Raw genomic sequence first — 19,454 nt, 5'->3', positions numbered from 1 at the left:
GGGGAAATTTTTGAAATGTGCTAAGCAGGGGAATGACAGGATCTGATTTACATTTTAAAATGACCCTGCTAGCTGCGATATGGAAAAAGGATGGGCTGGAGGGAGAAGGAGAAGCAGAAAAACAAAGACCTATTGCGGTAGTCAAGGTCAAGGCTCTCAATTCACAGAAGAGGACAGTGTATAAAGCTAGTCAAAAAAAAAAAAAAAAAAGGTTCTGAAGAACCTAGGGGCAGGACAGGAATAAAGACACAGACTTAGGGTGGACTTGAGGACATGGGGAGGGGGAAGGGTAAGCTGGGACGAAGTGAGAGAATGGCATGGACATATATACACTACCAAATGTAAAATAGATAGCTAGTGGGAAGCAGCCACATAGCACAGGGAGATCAGCTCCATGCTTTGTGACCACCTAGAGGGGTGGGATAGGAAGAGTGGAGGGAGACCCAAGAGGGAGGAGATATGGGGATAAATGTATATGTATAGCTGATTCACTTTGTTATACAGCAGAAACTAACACAACAATGTAAAGCAATTATACACTAATAAAGATGTTAAAAAAAAAGAAGCTAGTCAAAGGACGTGCCCTAGCACCCAAAGTTTCTCAATGGTAGAAATGAGACCTGAATACAAAGTAAGTACTACAAAGAAGATTCTAGAACTTTTTCAAACCAAAATGGTGAGGTTACTAAACAACAAATTAAGGAAACTAAAAATAAATAATATATTTGGTTATATTGGGAAATCACAAAATGGGTGACAATTATCCTTCATAACAAATACTCAGATAAATTAAAATAGGGATATCAAATATAAGTAGTAGCTCTGGTTTCAGTTAACCAACTAGATTAACTACAACACCTAAAAGAAGTTTAGTTTTCAGGCAATAAAGCTAACCTCACCCAAGATATTATTACCTGTAGAGTTTATAATAATAATAATAGCTGCAACATCACGGAAATGATCTTAGAAATCTTTGCTTAAATTTTCACATTAATTAATTAGCAAAAATTTGATTATTAGCATGAAGGCTGATATACTTTTTCCTCATTAAAGCGAAGTATTTTAGCTTCTTTTTACGAGTATCTAAATTACCCATATCAAAAAGTTTGTTTATGATCTTTCATTAGTATACTATTTGAGGAAGATGAGAAAATTAATGACCAACTCAATATTATAGAGTCAATTAATGACACAGATTGGCCTAAAATGCAAATAATAGTTTTTATATTTCACTGTGTGCCATCTAAGAGAAACATGCTCAGTTACTAGCTCTGGGTCTTACATTTTAAGAAAAATGTTGACAAGTAAATTATACCAAGAGAAGAGTAATAAAGGGTTCAAAACCCATGTCATATGGAGGAAGCTCAGGGACCCTAGAGACATTTAAGCTGAAGAAGAAAATGTTAACGGAGCAACACAACCAACTGACCTCCTTACCTGTATGTACTCTATATTACTCCAAAGGAAAGAACCAGGACCAGTACAAAGTGACAGAAGAGGTAAATTTCAGATCGACAAAAGAAAGAATTTTCTAACAATGAGTCCATCCATCAAGGGAGTCATCTCTCTTGTAGGTAATGAGCTACCCGATGTTAGAATCACTGGCTAATTAATAATAAAAACCACCGGCCCCCAATCACAGGGATGTCTGAGCTGAATGATAGCTAACCTTTGGTTCTTTGGGTAAAGCCACTGCCTCTCACTTGCCCACTTGTTCATCTGTTTCCTGACTTCAACAGCCCAAGGCAAGTGCAAAATTGCTTGGAAATCTCATTGTTTCTCTCTTTTTTTTTTTTTTACATGATCTTTATTCTGTATCATACCTGTGTTAGTTCCCCACTGTCATGTTCCCTTTACAGCTAACACTCGTTTACAGCTTGCTATATGCCGGGCACTCTTCTAAGCACTTGACATAACAATCTTAAAGGTCCTATGAGTTAGGTACTCGTATTATTCCTACCTCATAGATGAGAGCACTGAGGCACCAAGAGCTTGAGTAAATTGTCCAAGGACACACAGCTAGATCCTAGGCAGTCTGGCTTCAGAACCAGTGCTTTCAACCCCTTTGTACGCTATGGCGTAAGGCTGCACACTTTGGGCTACTCCTACCGCAGTGTGAGAAGCAAACACAGGAAAAGTTAGACAAGATCTCTAAACTGATATTTTAGAAATAAGACTTTATTATTTACAAGGGAAAGTACGTTGATAAATGCAAAATGCTTACTAATTTCAGTGTTATGCCTTGCATTGGAGTGTTAATACAAAATATATTTAAGTTGAAATAACGAATCCATAGCATTCTGCTTACTTATCAATAAATGCATTCTTGCAGCAATATTTATGAATACTTACTCTGTACCAGTCACTATTCTAGGTACTGGGAAATAGCAGTGATCCAAGCAGACAAAAATCCTGCCCTCAGAGGCATACACTCACATTAGGGGACACAACATACAAACAAGTAAAACACAGTAAAACATTTAGGGACAAAACAGCAAGTAACCACTTTACTATAATCTAATGCAATAAAATTTAAAATAATAAAAATAAAAGCAAAAACCAGCACTATTAATCAGCTGCCATGAGAGAAAAAATTTGTGGAGTGACTTAATATCCAAAGGACAGAACAGGATATTTCTCAAAAACAGTCACTGATAATACGAATGGCCAATAAACATATGAAAGAAAATTTTTTTTTTTTTTTTTTTTGCGGTACGCGGGCCTCTCACTGTTGTGGCCTCTCCCGTTGCGGAGCGCAGGCTCCGGACACGCAGGCTCAGCGGCCATGGCTCACGGGCCCAGCCGCTCCGCGGTATGTGGGATCTTCCCGGACCGGGGCACGAACCCGCCTCCCCTGCATCGGCAGGCGGACTCTCAACCACTGCGCCACCAGGGAAGCCCATTAAAGAACTTTTAAACTCAGAAGTTATCAGATAAGTACACAATACATGGTAGATATGCTGGTAAAATCACAATGAGATTCACCCACAAGAGAGAGACAATATCAAGTGTTGGTGAGGATGTGGAGCAACTAGAACTTTCGTGCTCTGCAGGCAGACATGGAAATTGGTATAATCACTTTGGAAAACTATTTGGTGTTACCTACTGAAGTTTAACATATGCATAACCTATGGCCCATCAATTCCACTCCTAGGTATATGCTCACTAGAAAGGTATATATGCTCACATATATACCAAAGGATAAGTACAAAACTATCCAAGGTAGCATTATTAATAATAGTTTCAAACTGAAAGCCATCCAAAAATTCACTAATAGTAAAACAGATTCAACTGTGGTATAATACTGTATATTAATGAAAATAAACAAACTTCAGAGATATGCAACAGGATGGCGAAATCTCACCAACATATGTTGAGCAAACAAAGCCAGACAAAAAAAGAATACTTACTGTACGTAAAGTTTCAAAAAAGGTATAACTAATTTATGGTATTAGAAATCAGAATAGTGGTTATCTTTGGAAACAAAGTGGCAGAATAGTGGTTACTTTTGAGAAAGAAGTGTCAGGGATCAGAAGGGATCCTGAGTATGGCTTCTGAGGTGCTAAATGTTCTATTCTTGACCCCTGAGTGATAGTTACATGGATTACATGGTAGTTACAGAGGTTAAACGCAGTCAGCCGAAGCGGACTCTTACTGGTTTGTAAGAGCCAATTATTAAATTTGCAGGAATTTTTCTATAAAAAATAGCCATTGATAAAAATTAAATTACACAAACAGAATAAATTATATTAAAAACAGAAGTGGTAATTACTCAAGACTCCTCACTTCTAACTATTTAACTATTACCTATGCACTTAAGGTTACTTAAGTCTACTGTGTCTACACTATAGAATGGTAGGCTACTACCCATCTTATCTTGACTCTGAGTTCAGTGACCTCATATTGGTAGCTTGAAATCCATCATAGTGAAAGTATTTATACCAGAGAAACCAGAAAATGCTACAAAACAGGGCTTGATTTCTTGTTTTGTTAACTGTCTAGACTTAAAGTAATGGGGAAAATGTTACATTTAAAAGTGTGTCATTTCTATAGTTGTTACAATGTAAATAGCACAAAAAATGAAGGAAATAATTTTCCAGTATTTGAAAACCGTGATCTGATTCATCAAAGCTGCTCAAGTGATTGATCAATGAGTGAAGTTCCCACATATGTTTCTGTTGTTTCGCTTTCATCTGACTCATTAATAAAAACAAAATATCAACCAATATCCTAACAGAACTACCTTCCTAATCTCTGTCAACTGCAACCATAGGTACCTACATTTGCAAGAGTTAAGCAAAAAGCAGCAAAGGCATTCAGTGAGGGTCCATTGGCTCTATAAAGTTTAAACTAAAGAGTACTGTATATTTTATTATTTGTAAATTATATGCTGCACATCCTTTATATCAGTCAGATTTATAATAAATTTGTGTGTGTATATGTACGTGTTTATATACACATACACTTCTTTTTTCCTTCAGAAAACTAGTTATTAAACGTTTACCAGTACACTGCTGGTTAGATGATCATCATTCATCAAATATACCCTTATAATGTATACACTTTTCTTCAATAAAAAGATTTTTTTAAGTCACTGTTCACTTGTATAACCACCGATCAACAGTTCTCAAAAGAATACTCCAGGGGCTTCCCTGGTGGCGCAGTGGTTGAGAATCTGCCTGCCAATGCAGGGGACACGGGTTCGAGCCCTGGTCTGGGAGGATCCCACATGCCGCGGAGCAACTGGGCCCGTGAGCCACAATTACTGAGCCTGCGTGTCTGGAGCCTGTGCTCTGCAACAAGAGAGGCCACGACAGTGAGAGACCCGCGCACCGCCATGAAGAGTGGCCCCCGCTTGCCACAACTAGAGAAAGCCCTCGGACAGAAACGAAGACCCAACACAGCCATAAATAAATAAATAAATTTAAAAGAATACTCCAACCCAGTTTACAATGTCTCTCCATATCAGACATCCCTACATTTAATCAGAGAAGGAAAATATTCAAAAAATGGCCATTTGTTATAATTCAATGAAATGAAGTCCTTTAAGTTTAATAGCTTTAAATTAAGTCTCTGAAGATGATTTACCATACTTTAATCTGAATTCTATCTAAAAGCACATACAGCTTTAATCATGAGATCATAATGGAAGCACTGCTCATTTCACTAAGAGTTAATTAACCATAAAGCCATAGTCTTATAAATACTTGAGAATCAGAATTTTATTAATTAAATTTATTTTTGGTTTATAATATCAAAACATCTATTCTGTTACCTAATATTTTACTTTTAGACTATCCTTTTTAAATTAAAAAATGCATTTGTTATTTCTATGTATATTTCTACACTGACTCTAGACTTAGATAGTAAAATAAAAATAACCATTTTTCTCAGGTACATTCAAATAAGACTAAAAAATATGGCTGTAAAGGTTAATTTATTCATCTGATTCCCTCTCATCAATAACAATCAACTTGAGGCCAGGAGTCACATATTAAAGTTTGCCTTCCTAGTACCTAGAAGTATGACTAACACAAAGTATGCACTTAATAAAGGTACATTAAGTAAATGGCGCAACAAACTGGCCTCATGATGACTCTGTACCTCAGGGGAAAAAACTGTAAGGCTTGAATAACAGATCACCATACACAGTGACTGTTATTTATTGAAAAACAGCATTTTTAAGATTGGACCTAACTTGAAGCCTGTTAGCAGTTTAAAAAAAAAAAAGAAGAAAAAGACTTAATCACTCTCAGAAAGTGAACTGGTACTCTGAAAAGAAATAGATATTTGTGATACATTAAAATAAGACAGCAAGCATTTTCAAATAAGAGGCTGCACAGCATAATGGTTAAAAGCTCAGGTATTAGAGTTCAAATCCTAGTTCCACCACCTACTTGCAGTTGTAACTTCAGTGTCTCAATTTCTTCGTACACAGTACAGGGAAAATAACCCTGAGTTCACAGGAATTTGTAGGGAGGACTGGGACAGGTTAAGAATGCTCAAGGCAGAGTAAGACCTGTTGCTACTGCTTTTCTTACTAGCTGCTTCCTCATACAGTTCACAAGACTAAACTAAGAATCCAAAGATACTGAGAGTCTTAAGCAAAACATGTAATTTCTCCTGTCATCTCTTTTTTTAACATCTATAAAGTTAAGTGGCTAGAGCAGAAAAGCAGCTTTCAAACTTTTGACCATGACACAAAGTAATAAATTCATCTTAAATCATGAGCTAGTGTATACAAATATATAACTAAATTTTTACATACTTATATAACAAATTCTTTTCTCAAAATAATACTGTCCTTATAATGGGCAATGCAGTCTAAATTTTCTAATCTATTTCATTTTTCTTTTTAAGCTGGTTGCAACACACAAAACTGATTTAAAAAAACCAACAACACTGAGTACCCTTCAGTACTCGATTTCAAATTAGCTTTCAATGGCAATGGATATCTGTCAGTTTCATCTGAACTGCCTCAAACCCTATCACCGCTTCCAGTGAATTTAAGGACTCCAGTGTTCTAATGAATATCTGAGTGCTTACAATGATCATAACTGAACCAAGCACACCTTTCAAATTCTAATGAAGTTTCTATGAGTTTTTTCTTTTAATTGTAATCCCTTTTGTTTCCAGAGTGACTCAGAAAGTCTCTTTTATCTTCAAACAACTGTTCTTTTTCTTTTATTAAAGGGCTTATTTTCCAGTGACATTCTGAGTACTTACATGTGAATGAAGAACAACTAAGATTTAGAAAATTATTTGGAGCTTTTTAAGTAAAAGACAATTTACAATATCCAGAGAAATTTATCTGACATTCAACAAATGCCTGGCTGTTTTGTTCTTTGCTTAAGAATCCCATTTTAAAATCAACATTTATCTATTTTTTCTGGAACTCTTTTCAAATCCAACCAGACTTTTAATCTAATTTGGTAGGGATACTACATAATATGAAAAATACTAAAATAAAGAGGAAAAAGATCTGTGATTCACAAAGCTCCATTCCTTACTCTATGACTTTGGATAAGATACTTTAGCTCTATCTCAGTTTCTTCATTTGTAAAAATGGGGATAAAATGACTGCCTACTACTTGGGATTATTTCATAAATTATTGTGTAATCACTCCAAATGGTACCTAGCAGGGAAGCATCCAATAAACCACGACCAATATCCTTCTCTTGTGTTATGTGAAGGTAAGATAAAGACTGAAAGTTCCTTACCTGGTTCTAAAAGTTTACCTAAAAGCTACTAGCAGAGTGATGGGTGGACTTCAGCCACCACTTCATTCTCTAAACTGCAAACCAAGGTTAGCAGCACAAAAATGAAGAACAGAGGAAGAAACAAAGATGATATATAAGATACAGATTTTTAAGTATCCATTATGCAGCTTTTGGTAATGGGGAGAACCAGTTCAATTTCATCAGCAGGAAAATTTATTTATTTATTAGTACCCCTCACTAATCCCAAAAGGATCTGAAATGGAATCACTTACTGTTTTATGACATAATAGCTTGAACAAATTACAAACATAAAAAAATCTAATTCATTTTCAGTGTCCTAGTGAGGTAGAGAGAATATGTCTTTGGCTCTATCTCCTGAACAGAAATACTCAGAAGACATCAGTTTTATTCCATTATGGTCTAAAAAAACCACAAGGTGTAGGAAGTTGGTCTGTGTAGAGTCCTTACCACTGACTGAAATCATATAGAGTAAAAATATTCAAATATAGTATGTAATTTTTAAGGATAACCATTTGCTATTAGTTATAAGCTGTATTTTCACAATAAATATCACGGCATAAATGTGATGACATATAGAACCCCTAGCTAGGAAAATAAAACTTCTCTGTGGCAATTCAATAACATCCTCATTCATTTATGACATCATAAAGGAAACAGGAAATGCTATCACTAAAAATTAATTTTTGTCTTTTCATTAAAATTAAGGCTAAGAGAAATGTCCGGTCATCCTGGCTCCTTACTCTGAAAAATTATTTTCAGCACATTTTCCTAAAGTCCATTTTAGGACAGCACAGAATTTCTACCCAGTATTATGTTTATTCACCAATCAATTTCCCAGATAAAGTAAAAGTACATACTGAACCCAAACCAAAGGAAATTTTCTCATTAAGAAAAAAAATCTTGTTTTACTCTAAAATTTAAAGATAAACAAAGTTTAAAAAATTTTTATCAATAGTAAAGCGTATCTATCATCTTATTCTGTGAACACTATAGACACATCTACTTCCTTATAAATCTTTCCCCTACAATTATGTTTTCATTTTAATTCAGAATACTAGTTAAAATACTTTTTAAGTTTTAAAACTTTATTTTGAATATTTCTATAAACGCTCAGGACTTCCCTGGCAGTCCAGTGGTTAGGACTCTGCACTTCCACTGCAGGGGGCACGGGCTCGATCCCTGGTTGGGGAACTAAAATCTGGCCCAAAAAAAGCTCCATTTTAGAGGGCAGACAGCAGAAGCAAGAAGAACTACAATACTGTAGCCTGTGGAACAAAAAGCACATTCACAGAAAGATAGACAAGATGAAAAGGCAGAGGGCTATGTACCAGATGAAGGAACAAGATAAAACCCCAGAAAAACAACTAAATGAAGTGGAGAGAGGCAACCTTACAGAAAAAGAATTCAGAATAATGACAGTGAAGATGATCCAGGACCTTGGAAAAAGAATGGAGGCAAAGATCGAGAAGATGCAAGAAATGTTTAAAACACATCTAGAAGAATTAAAGAACAAACAAACAGAGATGAACAACACAATAACTGAAATGAAAAATACACTAGAAGGAATCAATAGCAGAATAACTGAGGCAGAAGAACAGATAAGTGACCTGGAAGACAGAATGGTGGAATTCACTGTTGCAGAACAGAATAAAGAAAAAAGAATGAAAAGAAATGAAGACAGCCTAAGATACCTCTGGGACAACATTAAATGCAACAACATTCACATTATAGGGGTCCCAGAAGGAGAAGAGAGAGAGAAAGGACCAGAGAAAATATTTGAAGAGATTATAGTCAAAAACTTCCCTAACATGGGAAAGGAAATAGCCACCCAAGTCCAGGAAGCACAGCGAGTCCTATACAGGATAAACCCAAGGAGAAACACGCCAAGACACATAGCAATCAAACTGGCAAAAATTAAAGACAAAGAAAAATTATTGAAAGCAGCAAAGGAAAAACGACAAATAACATACAAGGGAACTCCCATAAGGTTAACAGCTGATTTCTCAGCAGAAACTCTACAAGCCAGAAGGGAGTGGCATGATATACTTAAAGTGATGAAAGGGAAGAACCTACAACCAAGATTACTCTTCCCAGCAAGGATCTCATTCAGATTCAATGGAGAAATCAAAAGCTTTACAGACAAGCAAAGGCTAAGAGAATTCAGCACCACCAAACCAGCTCTACAACAAATGCTAAAGGAACTGCTCTAAGTGGGAAACACAAGAGAAGAAAAGGATCCACAAAAACAAAACCATTAAGAAAATGGTCACAGGAACATACATATCGATAATTACCTTAAACGTGAATGGATTAAATGTTCCAACCAAAAGACAGAGGCTTGCTGAATGGATGCAAAAACAAGATCCATATATATGCTGTCTACAAGAGACCCACTTCAGACCTAGGGACACATACAGACTGAAAGTGAGGAGACAGAAAAAGATATTCCAGGCAAACAGAAATCTAAAGAAAGCTGGAGTAGCAATACTCATATCAGATAAAATAGACTTTAAAATAAAGAATGTTACAAGAGACAAGGAAGGACACTACATAATGATCATTCCAAGAAGAAGATATAACAATTATAAATATGTATGCACCCAGCATAGGAGAACCTCAATACATAAGGCAACTGCTAACAGCTATAAAAGAGGAAATCGACAGTAACACAATAATAGTGGGGGACTTTAACACCTCACTTGCACCAATGGACAGATTATCCATAATGAAAATAAATAAGGAAACAGAAGCTTTAAATGATACAATAGACCAGATAGATTTAACTGATAGGACATTCCATCCAAAAACAGCAGATTACACTTCCTTCTCAAGTGCGCATGGAACATTCTCCAGGATAGATCACATCCTGGGTCACAAAACAAGCCTCAGTAAATTTAAGAAAATTGAAATCATATCAAGCATCTTTTCTGACCACAACACTATGAGATTAGAAATGAATTACAGGGAAAAAAATGTAAAACACACCTACACATGGAGGCTAAACAATACGTTACTAAATAACCAAGAGATCACTGAAGAAATCAAAGAGGAAATCAAAAAATACCTAGAGACAAATGACAATGAAAACACGATGATCCAAAACCTATGAGATGCAGCAAAAGCAGTTCTAAGAAGGAAGTTTATAGTCATACAGGTCTACCTCAAGAAACAAGAAAAATCTCAAATAAACAATCTAACCTTACACCTAAAGGAACTAGAGAAAGAAGAACAAACAAAACCCAAAGTTAGCAGAAGGAAAGAAATCATAAAGATCAGAGCAGAAATAAATGAAATAGAAACAAAGAAAACAAGAGCAAAGATCAATAAAGCTAAAAGCTGGTTCTTTGAGAAGATAAACAAAATTGATAAACCATTAGCCAGACTCATCAAGAAAAAGTGGGAGAGGACTCAAATCAATAAAATTAGAAATGAAAAAGGAGAAGTTACAACAGACACCACAGAAATACAAAGCATCCTAAGAGACTACTACAAGCAACTCTATGCCAATAAAATGGACAACCTGGAAGAAATGGACAAATTCTTAGACAGGTATAACCTTCCAAGACTGAACCAGAAGAAAACAGAAAATATGAACAGACCAATCACAAGTAATGAAATTGAAACTGTGATTAAAAATCTTCCAACAAACAGAAGTCCAGGACCAGATGGCTTCACAGGTGAATTCTATCAAACATTTAGAGAAGAGCTAACACCTATCCTTCTCAAACTCTTCCAAAAAATTACAGAGGAAGGAACACTCCAAACTCATTCTATGAGGCCACCATCACCCTGATACCAAAACCAGACAAAGATACTACAAAAAAAGAAAATTACAGACCAATATCACTGATGAATATAGATGCAAAAATCCTCAACAGAATACTAGCAAACAGAATCCAACAACACATTAAAAGGATCATACACCATGATCAAGTGGGATTTATCCCAGGGATGCAAGGATTCTTCAATATATGCAAATCAATCAATGTGATACACCATATTAACAAATTGAAGAATAAAAACCATATGATCACCTCAATAGATGCAGAAAAAGCTTTTGACAAAATTCAACACCCATTTATGATAAAAACTCTCCAAGAAGTGGGCAAAGAAGGAACCTACCTCAACATAATAAAGGCCATATATGACAAACCCACGGCCAACATCATTCTCAATGGTGAAAAACTGAAAGCATTTCCTCTAAGATCAGGAATGAGACAAGGATGTCCACCGTCACCACTATTATTCAACATAGATTTGGAAGTCCTAGCCACAGCAATCAGAGAAGAAAAAGAAATAAAAGAAATACAAATTGGAAAAGAAGAAGTAAAACTGTCAATGTTTGCAGATTACATGATACTATACACAGAGAATCCTAAAAATGCCACCAGAAAACTACTAGAGCTAATCAATGAATTTGGTAAAGTTGCAGGATACAAAATTAATGCACAGAAATCTCTTGCATTCCTATACAACAATGATGAAAAATCTGAAAGGGAAATTATGGAAACACTCCCATTTACCACTGCAACAAAAAGAATAAAATATCTAGGAATAAATCTACCTAGGGACACAAAAGACCTGTATGCAGAAACCTATAAGACACTGATGAAAGAAATTAAAGATGATACAAACAGATGGAGAGATATACCATGTTCTTGGATTGGAAAAATCAATATTGTGAAAATGACTATATTACCCAAAGCAATCTACAGATTCAATGCAATCCATATCAAATTACCAATGGCATTTTTTACGGAACTAGAACAAATCATCTCAAAATTTGTATGGAGACACAAAAGACCCCGAATAGCCAAAGCAGTCTTGAGGGGAAAAAATGGAGCTGGAGGAATGAGACTCCCTGACTTCAGACTATACTACAAAGCTACAGTAATCCAGACAATATGGTACTGGCACAAAATCAGAAACATAGATCAATGGAACAAGATAGACAGCCCAGAGATAAACCCACGCACGTATGGTCAACTAATCCACGACAAAGGAGGCAAAGATATACAATGGAGAAAAGACAGCCTCTTCAATAAGTGGTGCTGGGAAAACTGGACAGCTACATGTTAAAAGAATGAAATTAGAACACTCCCTAACACCATACACAAAAATAAACTCAAAATGGATTCGAGACCTAAATCTAAGACCAGACACTATAAAACTCTTAGAGGAAAACATAGGAAGAACACTCTTTGACATAAATCACAGCAAGATCTTTTTTGATCCACCTCCTAGAGTAATGGAAATAAAAACAAAAATAAACAAATGGGACCTAATGAAACTTCAAAGCTTTTGCACAGCAAAGGAAACCATAAACAAGACGAAAAGACAACCCTCAGAATGGGAGAAAATATTCGCAAACGCATCAACGGACAAAGGATTAATCTCCAAAATATATAAACAGCTCATGCAGCTCAATATTAAAGAAATAAACAACCCAATCAAACAATGGGCAGAAGACCTAAACAGACATTTCTCCAAAGAAGACATACAGATGGCCAAGAAGCACATGAAAAGCTGCTCAACATCACTAATTATTAGAGAAATGCAAATCAAAACTACAATGAGGTATCACCTCACACCAGTTAGAATGGGCATCATCAGAAAATCTACAAACAACAAATGCTGGAGAGGGCGTGGAGAAAAGGAACCCTCTTGCACTGTTGGTGGGAATGTAAATTGATACAGCCACTATGGAGAACAGTATGGAGGTTCCTTAAAAAACTAAAAATAGAATTACCATGTGGTCCAGCAATCCCACTACTGGGCATATACCCAGAGAGAACCATAATTCAAAAAGACACATGCACCCCAATGTTCACTGCAGTCCTATTTACAATAGCCAGGTCATGGAAGCAACCTAAATGCCCATCGACAGAGGAATGGATAAAGAAGATGTGGTACATATATACAATGGAATATTACTCAGCCATTAAAGGAATGAAATTAGGTCATTTGTTGAGACGTGGATGGATTTAGAGACTGTCATACAGAGTGAAGTAAGTCAGAAAGAGAAAAACAAATATCGTATATTAACGCATGTATGTGGAACCTAGAAAAATGGTACAGATGAACCTGTTTGCAGGGCAGAAGTTGAGACACAGATATAGAGAACAAACGTATGGACACCAAGGGGGAAAGCCGCAGGGGGGTGGGAAAAAAAGAAAATTCAAACTACCTCCTCATCCTCCTCTAAGTGAACGTGGACTACTATTTAAGATTCAAAATTATTTCCTATTTAATTTTGTCATTTTTTATCTTTAATTATCAGAATTGTGATGATATTTAATACAATTTTGAAATTCAAAGAATGAAAAGCTCCATTTTACTTAAGATTTCTGTGTGTGTGTATTAAGAAATATATACACCTCTGAGGTTACTGACAGTGCAGAATGGCCTTCAAAATGCAAAGACTGCATAGGTTTTTGATTCAAAGTTTTTAAAAAAATCTCTTCCATGTCAAAACCAGGGTCCTCTGAAAAGCCCACTAAAAGTATAATAAGCAACAAACATCACGGGCTTAAAGTGAGTGGGTTACAAAGAGGTAGTCTTGCCTTGTCATCTCTCCCTCTTGCTCTACAATCCTTGTCCCTACTTGTAGAGGGTTTTTCACTCTTTGATATAGGATGTGCTCGGCCTACAGGTCCCCGGGCTCCTCCTCCTGGCATTTCTTTCCTCAGAGGTCTTACTTCTCGATTGGGACGCCTTATCTGAGGTGGAGCTCTGACAAAAAATAAATACATAAAATTAAAATTAATCAAAGGCAAAAGTATTTCAATACTACATTAGTCAATAAAACTATTAAATCAATAAGCACACAAGGTCAATTTTTCCCCCTTTTGCCAATTCACGGCTACAACTATTAGGTCAGTTTTTAAAGTGCTTTTCTATAAAGTATACTGGTTGATACAAACATTAAATACATATAAATGACACATACAGCAGCAATTATTTTGTCAAAAATAACACTCACCAATAGAGGGCAATACAGACTATTCCTATCTAATAATCTTAATAGTGTTAACAGAAAATCAATTCCTTTGTTCATTACTGTCCTAAGCCAAATAAGTAACTTTAAAAAAAAATTATTAAAAGCTGAAAGGACAAGAATTCAAAATATATTTATTTGCATAGCTTACTAGTTTATCCTTTACAACCAAAATGATTTTCTCTGCCTCCATGTTGGAAAAACCATTTCATTCATCAAATTACAAACAGCAGGGTTTAATGAAATCTTCTTAATTTATGTGCAAAGTTTATGTGTAAAAATATTACTCATGCTTTGAGGGTGTCAAAAATCAGAGGATCATTCAAATTATACAGGCCCCCAAATGGGAATCAAGAATTTTGATAACTATATGTGGCAAAGGATGTTAATTCTATTTATGGTGGTGATCATTTCACAATATACACAAATATTGAATCATTATGTTGTACACCTGAAACTAATGTAATACATGTCAATTATACAGCAATTTTTAAAAAGAATTTTGATAAAGTACATAAATATAATTATGCTTACAAAGTGGCATATTTTGTCTAATGTAATGTGAAACATGTCTTCTTCAAATAGTGAAATTATGGGGCTTCTCAGAACAGTATTTATTTGCCTCTCTCTGGGTGTTGGGGGAGACTCCATCACTTTGTGTCTACGCTTTTAGTTCTTCCTCCCTGACCTGCCTCTGCCTCTGTTTTCCTACCTTTACTGTCTTTACAGCTCTGCCTGTATTTGCAGCCCTTCACATCCCATATGTGTGTTCCTTTTCCACCCATGTGCCAAAATCTATTCTTATCCCTTTTCCAGCTTCATGCTTTTAATTCATCTAACTCATCACGGAGTTTCTCTTCCTGGTATCAGAAAAAGTCTCACATGTGTATTACTCAATGAACTCAGGAAAACAGGAAAATGGATGAAAAGCCAGGAAGGTTGAAAACTCAAGGTAAAAAATAGTTAACATATTGCAGCATCTTCAGACTACTGGAATTAGACCGCTACATGAAAGTGCTGAGGATGAGAGGGGCTGGTGAAAAGTGTATGTCTTTCTACTAGGTTACCATACACTGACATCTGAATCCTTGGAGTCCAATCCAGTTAAACAGTTATTTACTGAACACCCACACCTGTTAGGAGGTATATACCCTCTACTGTGCTAGGCCCTAGGAGGAGACAAAGATGAATAAGCAATCTTGTGGGGAAAAAATCTACAGGAAAGGAACTTGAAAATCGTGTATAGTGAAATAGTTATAAGGCATTCTCAAATTTAAAGGTATTATTATGTTTTTGGTTCTAGCGCATTATTAGTGTTTTAAGTATTCTGTCAATAAGGTAAAAATGTAATGAGACTGGTAAAGACTAAAAAACTAAAAATGTTATGTTGCTCTATTCCTAGTATTTCACTGCAACCATTGTTTTTTGAACGAATTTCTGTTTTGTTTTGGGGTTTTTTTTGCGGTATGCGGGCCTCTCACTGCTGTGGCCTGTCCCACTGCGGAGCACAGGCTCCGGACGCACGGGCCCAGCTGCTCCGCGGCATGTGGAATCTTCCCGGACCAGGGCACGAACCCGCGTCCCCTGCACAGGCAAGCGGACTCTCAACCACTGCGCCACCAGAGAAGCCCTCTGTTTGGTTTTGATGAAGAGGTGTAAAGTAGTAGAGCAGAACTTTACTGTTTTATATATATATATATATATATATATCTGTGTACGTATAATGTCTTTCCTGAATTGGATTCCTGGCCAAAGACAATAAAAAGCGACTGACAATCTCTTCCACACAGAACACACGTCAAGTCTGCCCTTCTGCTAGCAGCTGCGCCCGCTATTTAAATAGTCTGTCATTGTTTGTGGTCCTGCTTTCTGGAGGCACAGCCAGCCCGAAGCTCTTGCTCACACAGCAAGCCCATCCTTTACAGCTGCGTGCCAGGCTGCTCGGTGGCCTCGCTGAGGAGGGGTGAACTGCAGGGACTCTGGAAACATTTCTTCTGCCTCCTCAGCTTGTGCTTTCCCACCTCAGCTTGCTATTTAGCGGTCACTGAGGAGTCCTGCTTGCAGTCCACATTGCACACACAGCCAGTTCAGTAAAGCTGCGCTGCGAGAATTATGTCAAAGCTCGTTCACAGGCTGCACTCCAGGTGTTTGCTGCTGCTGACCTTGTCCTGCCACTCAGTATTCTGACGGGCTCATAAACGGTCTGAAGGAAACTGCTCAAGAGGCCAGATGTGGCATTTGTGGCAAGTCCCACGCCTCACAGGAAGTGTGCCTGTGCTTTGCAGGTCTTCAGTTCCATCTCACCGCAGTTTGATAGTACATTCGAAACAGACTGTCAGCTTCCCAAAGGACACCCTTGACTCTGTTCTGTACTTCTTCCTCCATTAGGGCATCACTGCCCAATGGCATGCTTCAATTTAAGGACCCAGTGACAGCTTCCAGGCTGTAAAAAATAAGTCTCAGGGCTTCTTTTACTGGTCTCTTTTTAAAAAGACACTTTATTAGTAGGGTTGCACAGCATCGTCAGCCTCTGCCCCAATGGTCAAACACAGGCTGACACCTGCTAGCTTACAGCATTTCAAATACAGAGAATAACTGGAAATCTGCAGATAAAAGAGTAGCATGTCTACACTGAGCTCAGTTCTCCTACTGGAGGATATTTCCCCACAGGAATGGGAAGAAAGATGCCTTACCCTGTCATATGCAAATAAGCCTGACTTCCTCCAAAAGCCAATATTCCCTTTCTAAGCAATATTAAATATCAATATTATATGTAAATGTTCTTACAGCACTGCTTGTAATAGTAAACACCTGGAAACAACCCAAAGGTCCAGTATCAGAACAGATGCATAAATTATTATACATTCACATAATGGGATACTATATTCACGTGAACATGAATTACAGCCACATGCAATAATAATAGATCAATCTCAGGACCACAATGTTGAGTGAAAAAGTAAGTTCAAAGAACACATACAGTATGATTCTAAGCAAAACAAGATACTGTGTGGAGATTAAAATGTATGTGCTAAAAGTATAAAGAAAGGCAAAGGAATGATAAACCCCAAATCCAGGACAGTGGCTAACTCTGAAAGAGGAGGGGAGGGAACAGGATGCAGAGGAGCTCACAGGGGGCCTTCAATGTAACGCTAATGTTCTTTATCTTAAACTCCATGGTGGGTACATAGATCCTACTGTATTATAACTCCTTATTCCTTACATAAATTTTATTATTCATATTAGTTACTTGGTAGTTAATAAACTTTAAATATGATGAATATAACAATAGCACTAATTAAATTACTTGAGCACCTAAGAATAATTTCATTATAGGGTTGCTACAAAGTTTTTGGCATGTTCTAGAAACACACATGTGGTAGTGATGTGGGCTCAGAGTACACATCCTCAGTTGAACCTACTGTATTACTGCCTGGCAAATCTACATAAAAGATTGGGCAACAGAAACAGAACTGTCTGTCAGACAGCACCACGCATCCAGGGTTCCAGAAGTCAAAGGGGAAGAGACCTCTTCTGAAGATGCCTTCATTCCACACCATATTTAGAAACAGGGTCAAAGATACTATCACAATTTTCTCCAATTGCTATACAGGCACCTTCTTAAGATTCCCATCTATTCAGCTCTTTCTATTTCTTCCAGCTTTCTGTTTCATGATTATTCTAAATTCTTTGGTTATATCTGTTTGTTCATACATTGTTAGAATTCTAGTATAAGAAAAAGAAATTTGGAACAGGTCCTATATATGCCCAAGAACATAAATCAAATTACTGAAACTTCTGGAAAAGGAAGAAAAATAATCTTACTTTGCTATGACATTAATCTATATGAATTAAACAGGAAAACATACCTCTCCGTAGCTAATGAAAAAAAACACGAGTTCCAAGTAGGTCATACTGATATTTTTACTATAAGGACTTGGGGTCAATATATGAGACTTTGAGTCCAAGAGAAATTACTTGGTAAGAAATCAGGAGGCAAGAAAGCAAAGCTTAAACAGAAATTAGAGGACTTATTATTTGAAATTAACGATTAAGAATTTTTTTTTTAATATTTATTTGGCTGCCTCAGGTCTTAGTTGCGGCACGTGGGATCTTCATTGCCGCATCTTTTTAGTTGCAGCATGCAGGATCTTTAGTTGTGGCATGCGGGATCAAGTTCCCAGACCAGAGATTGAACCCGGGCCCCTTGCATTGGGAGTGCAGTGTCTTAGCTACTGGCCTGCCAGGGAAGTCCAATGATTAAGAATTTTAATGTCCACTCTCATCAAATATATGACTGCTATTTTTTCAAATCAGAAAATATATGTTTATCTAATAAGGACAGGAACTACACTGGCTGTTGACATAAAAACGTTGCAAACACGATTCCTCCCTTCACAGAGAAACAGCATGGTGATCCGGAGTTAGCATTAGATTTAGAATCCTAAACCCTGGGTGCCTTCCTACTCCCAGGTCCACCAATTACTGATTATATGAGCGTATCACGTAACATCTACAAGCCTCATATTCTTCCTCTGTAAATGGGGATGATTAATACTTAACAGAACTTTTTAAATCTATTTTTCATTGAGGTATACCATATATTCAGTAAAATGTACATATATTAGGTATACAACTCAATAAATTTTGGTACTGTATAACCACTAGTAGAACAAAGAGCATTTCCCAATACCCCAGAAAGTTTTTCCATGGCCCCTGTTAGTAAATATCAGCTGGTAAAGGTAACCACTATTTTGACCTTTCTATCATAGATTAGGTTTGCCTGTTCTAGTTTCATAAAATGGAATCCTATAGTACATACTCTTTCAACATTACCTGTGAAATTCGTCCATGTTCCTGTATATAGCCGTTTATCTTTCTTCACTGCTGTGGAGTATTCTATTGCATAAATATACAATTTATCAATTCTATGAATGGACACCTGAGCTGTTTTCTGTTTATTATTAAAGCCTCTATGAATATGGGAATTATCCTCATGGTAAACAGAAGCATTCATTTCTTTGGGATCTGTACCCAGGAGCAGAATAGCTGCATCATAAAGTGTATGTAAGATTAGCTTTAGTAAATATAGCCAACGGTATTCCAGAGTAGTGATGCCATTCTACACTCCCAACAGCCATGTACGAGAGTGCCAGTTGTCCCACCCTAGTCATTCTGGGGGTGGGGTGGGGTGTAATGGTGTCTCATTGTGGTT

The 19,454-nt window shown here is 36.7% G+C and overlaps 1 protein-coding gene across 7 annotated transcripts in view; it reads right to left on the bottom strand.

The window, feature by feature from the left end:
• The window catches only part of KATNAL1 (katanin catalytic subunit A1 like 1), a 90,867-nt gene that overhangs the window by 45,527 nt on the left and 25,886 nt on the right, over positions 1-19,454 (bottom strand). For all 7 annotated transcript variants that reach the window (XR_016388729.1, XR_016388728.1, XM_022574578.2 and 4 more), the window contains exon 4: positions 13,806-13,974. Coding sequence is in view for 5 of the 7 variants with exons in the window: in XM_022574578.2 (XP_022430286.2) it covers positions 13,806-13,974 (169 nt within the window). In the remaining 2 variants the exon portion in view is untranslated. The remainder of the gene's footprint in view (positions 1-13,805; positions 13,975-19,454) is intronic.

Source organism: Delphinapterus leucas, chromosome 18, assembly GCF_059928025.1.
Source record: "Delphinapterus leucas isolate spDelLeu-1000000601 "Yukka" chromosome 18, BTC_Dleu_Yukka2, whole genome shotgun sequence".
Taxonomy (NCBI): Eukaryota; Metazoa; Chordata; class Mammalia; order Artiodactyla; family Monodontidae; genus Delphinapterus; species Delphinapterus leucas.
Note: the sequence above shows the minus strand (reverse complement) of the source record. Positions and strands in the feature narration are given on the sequence as shown.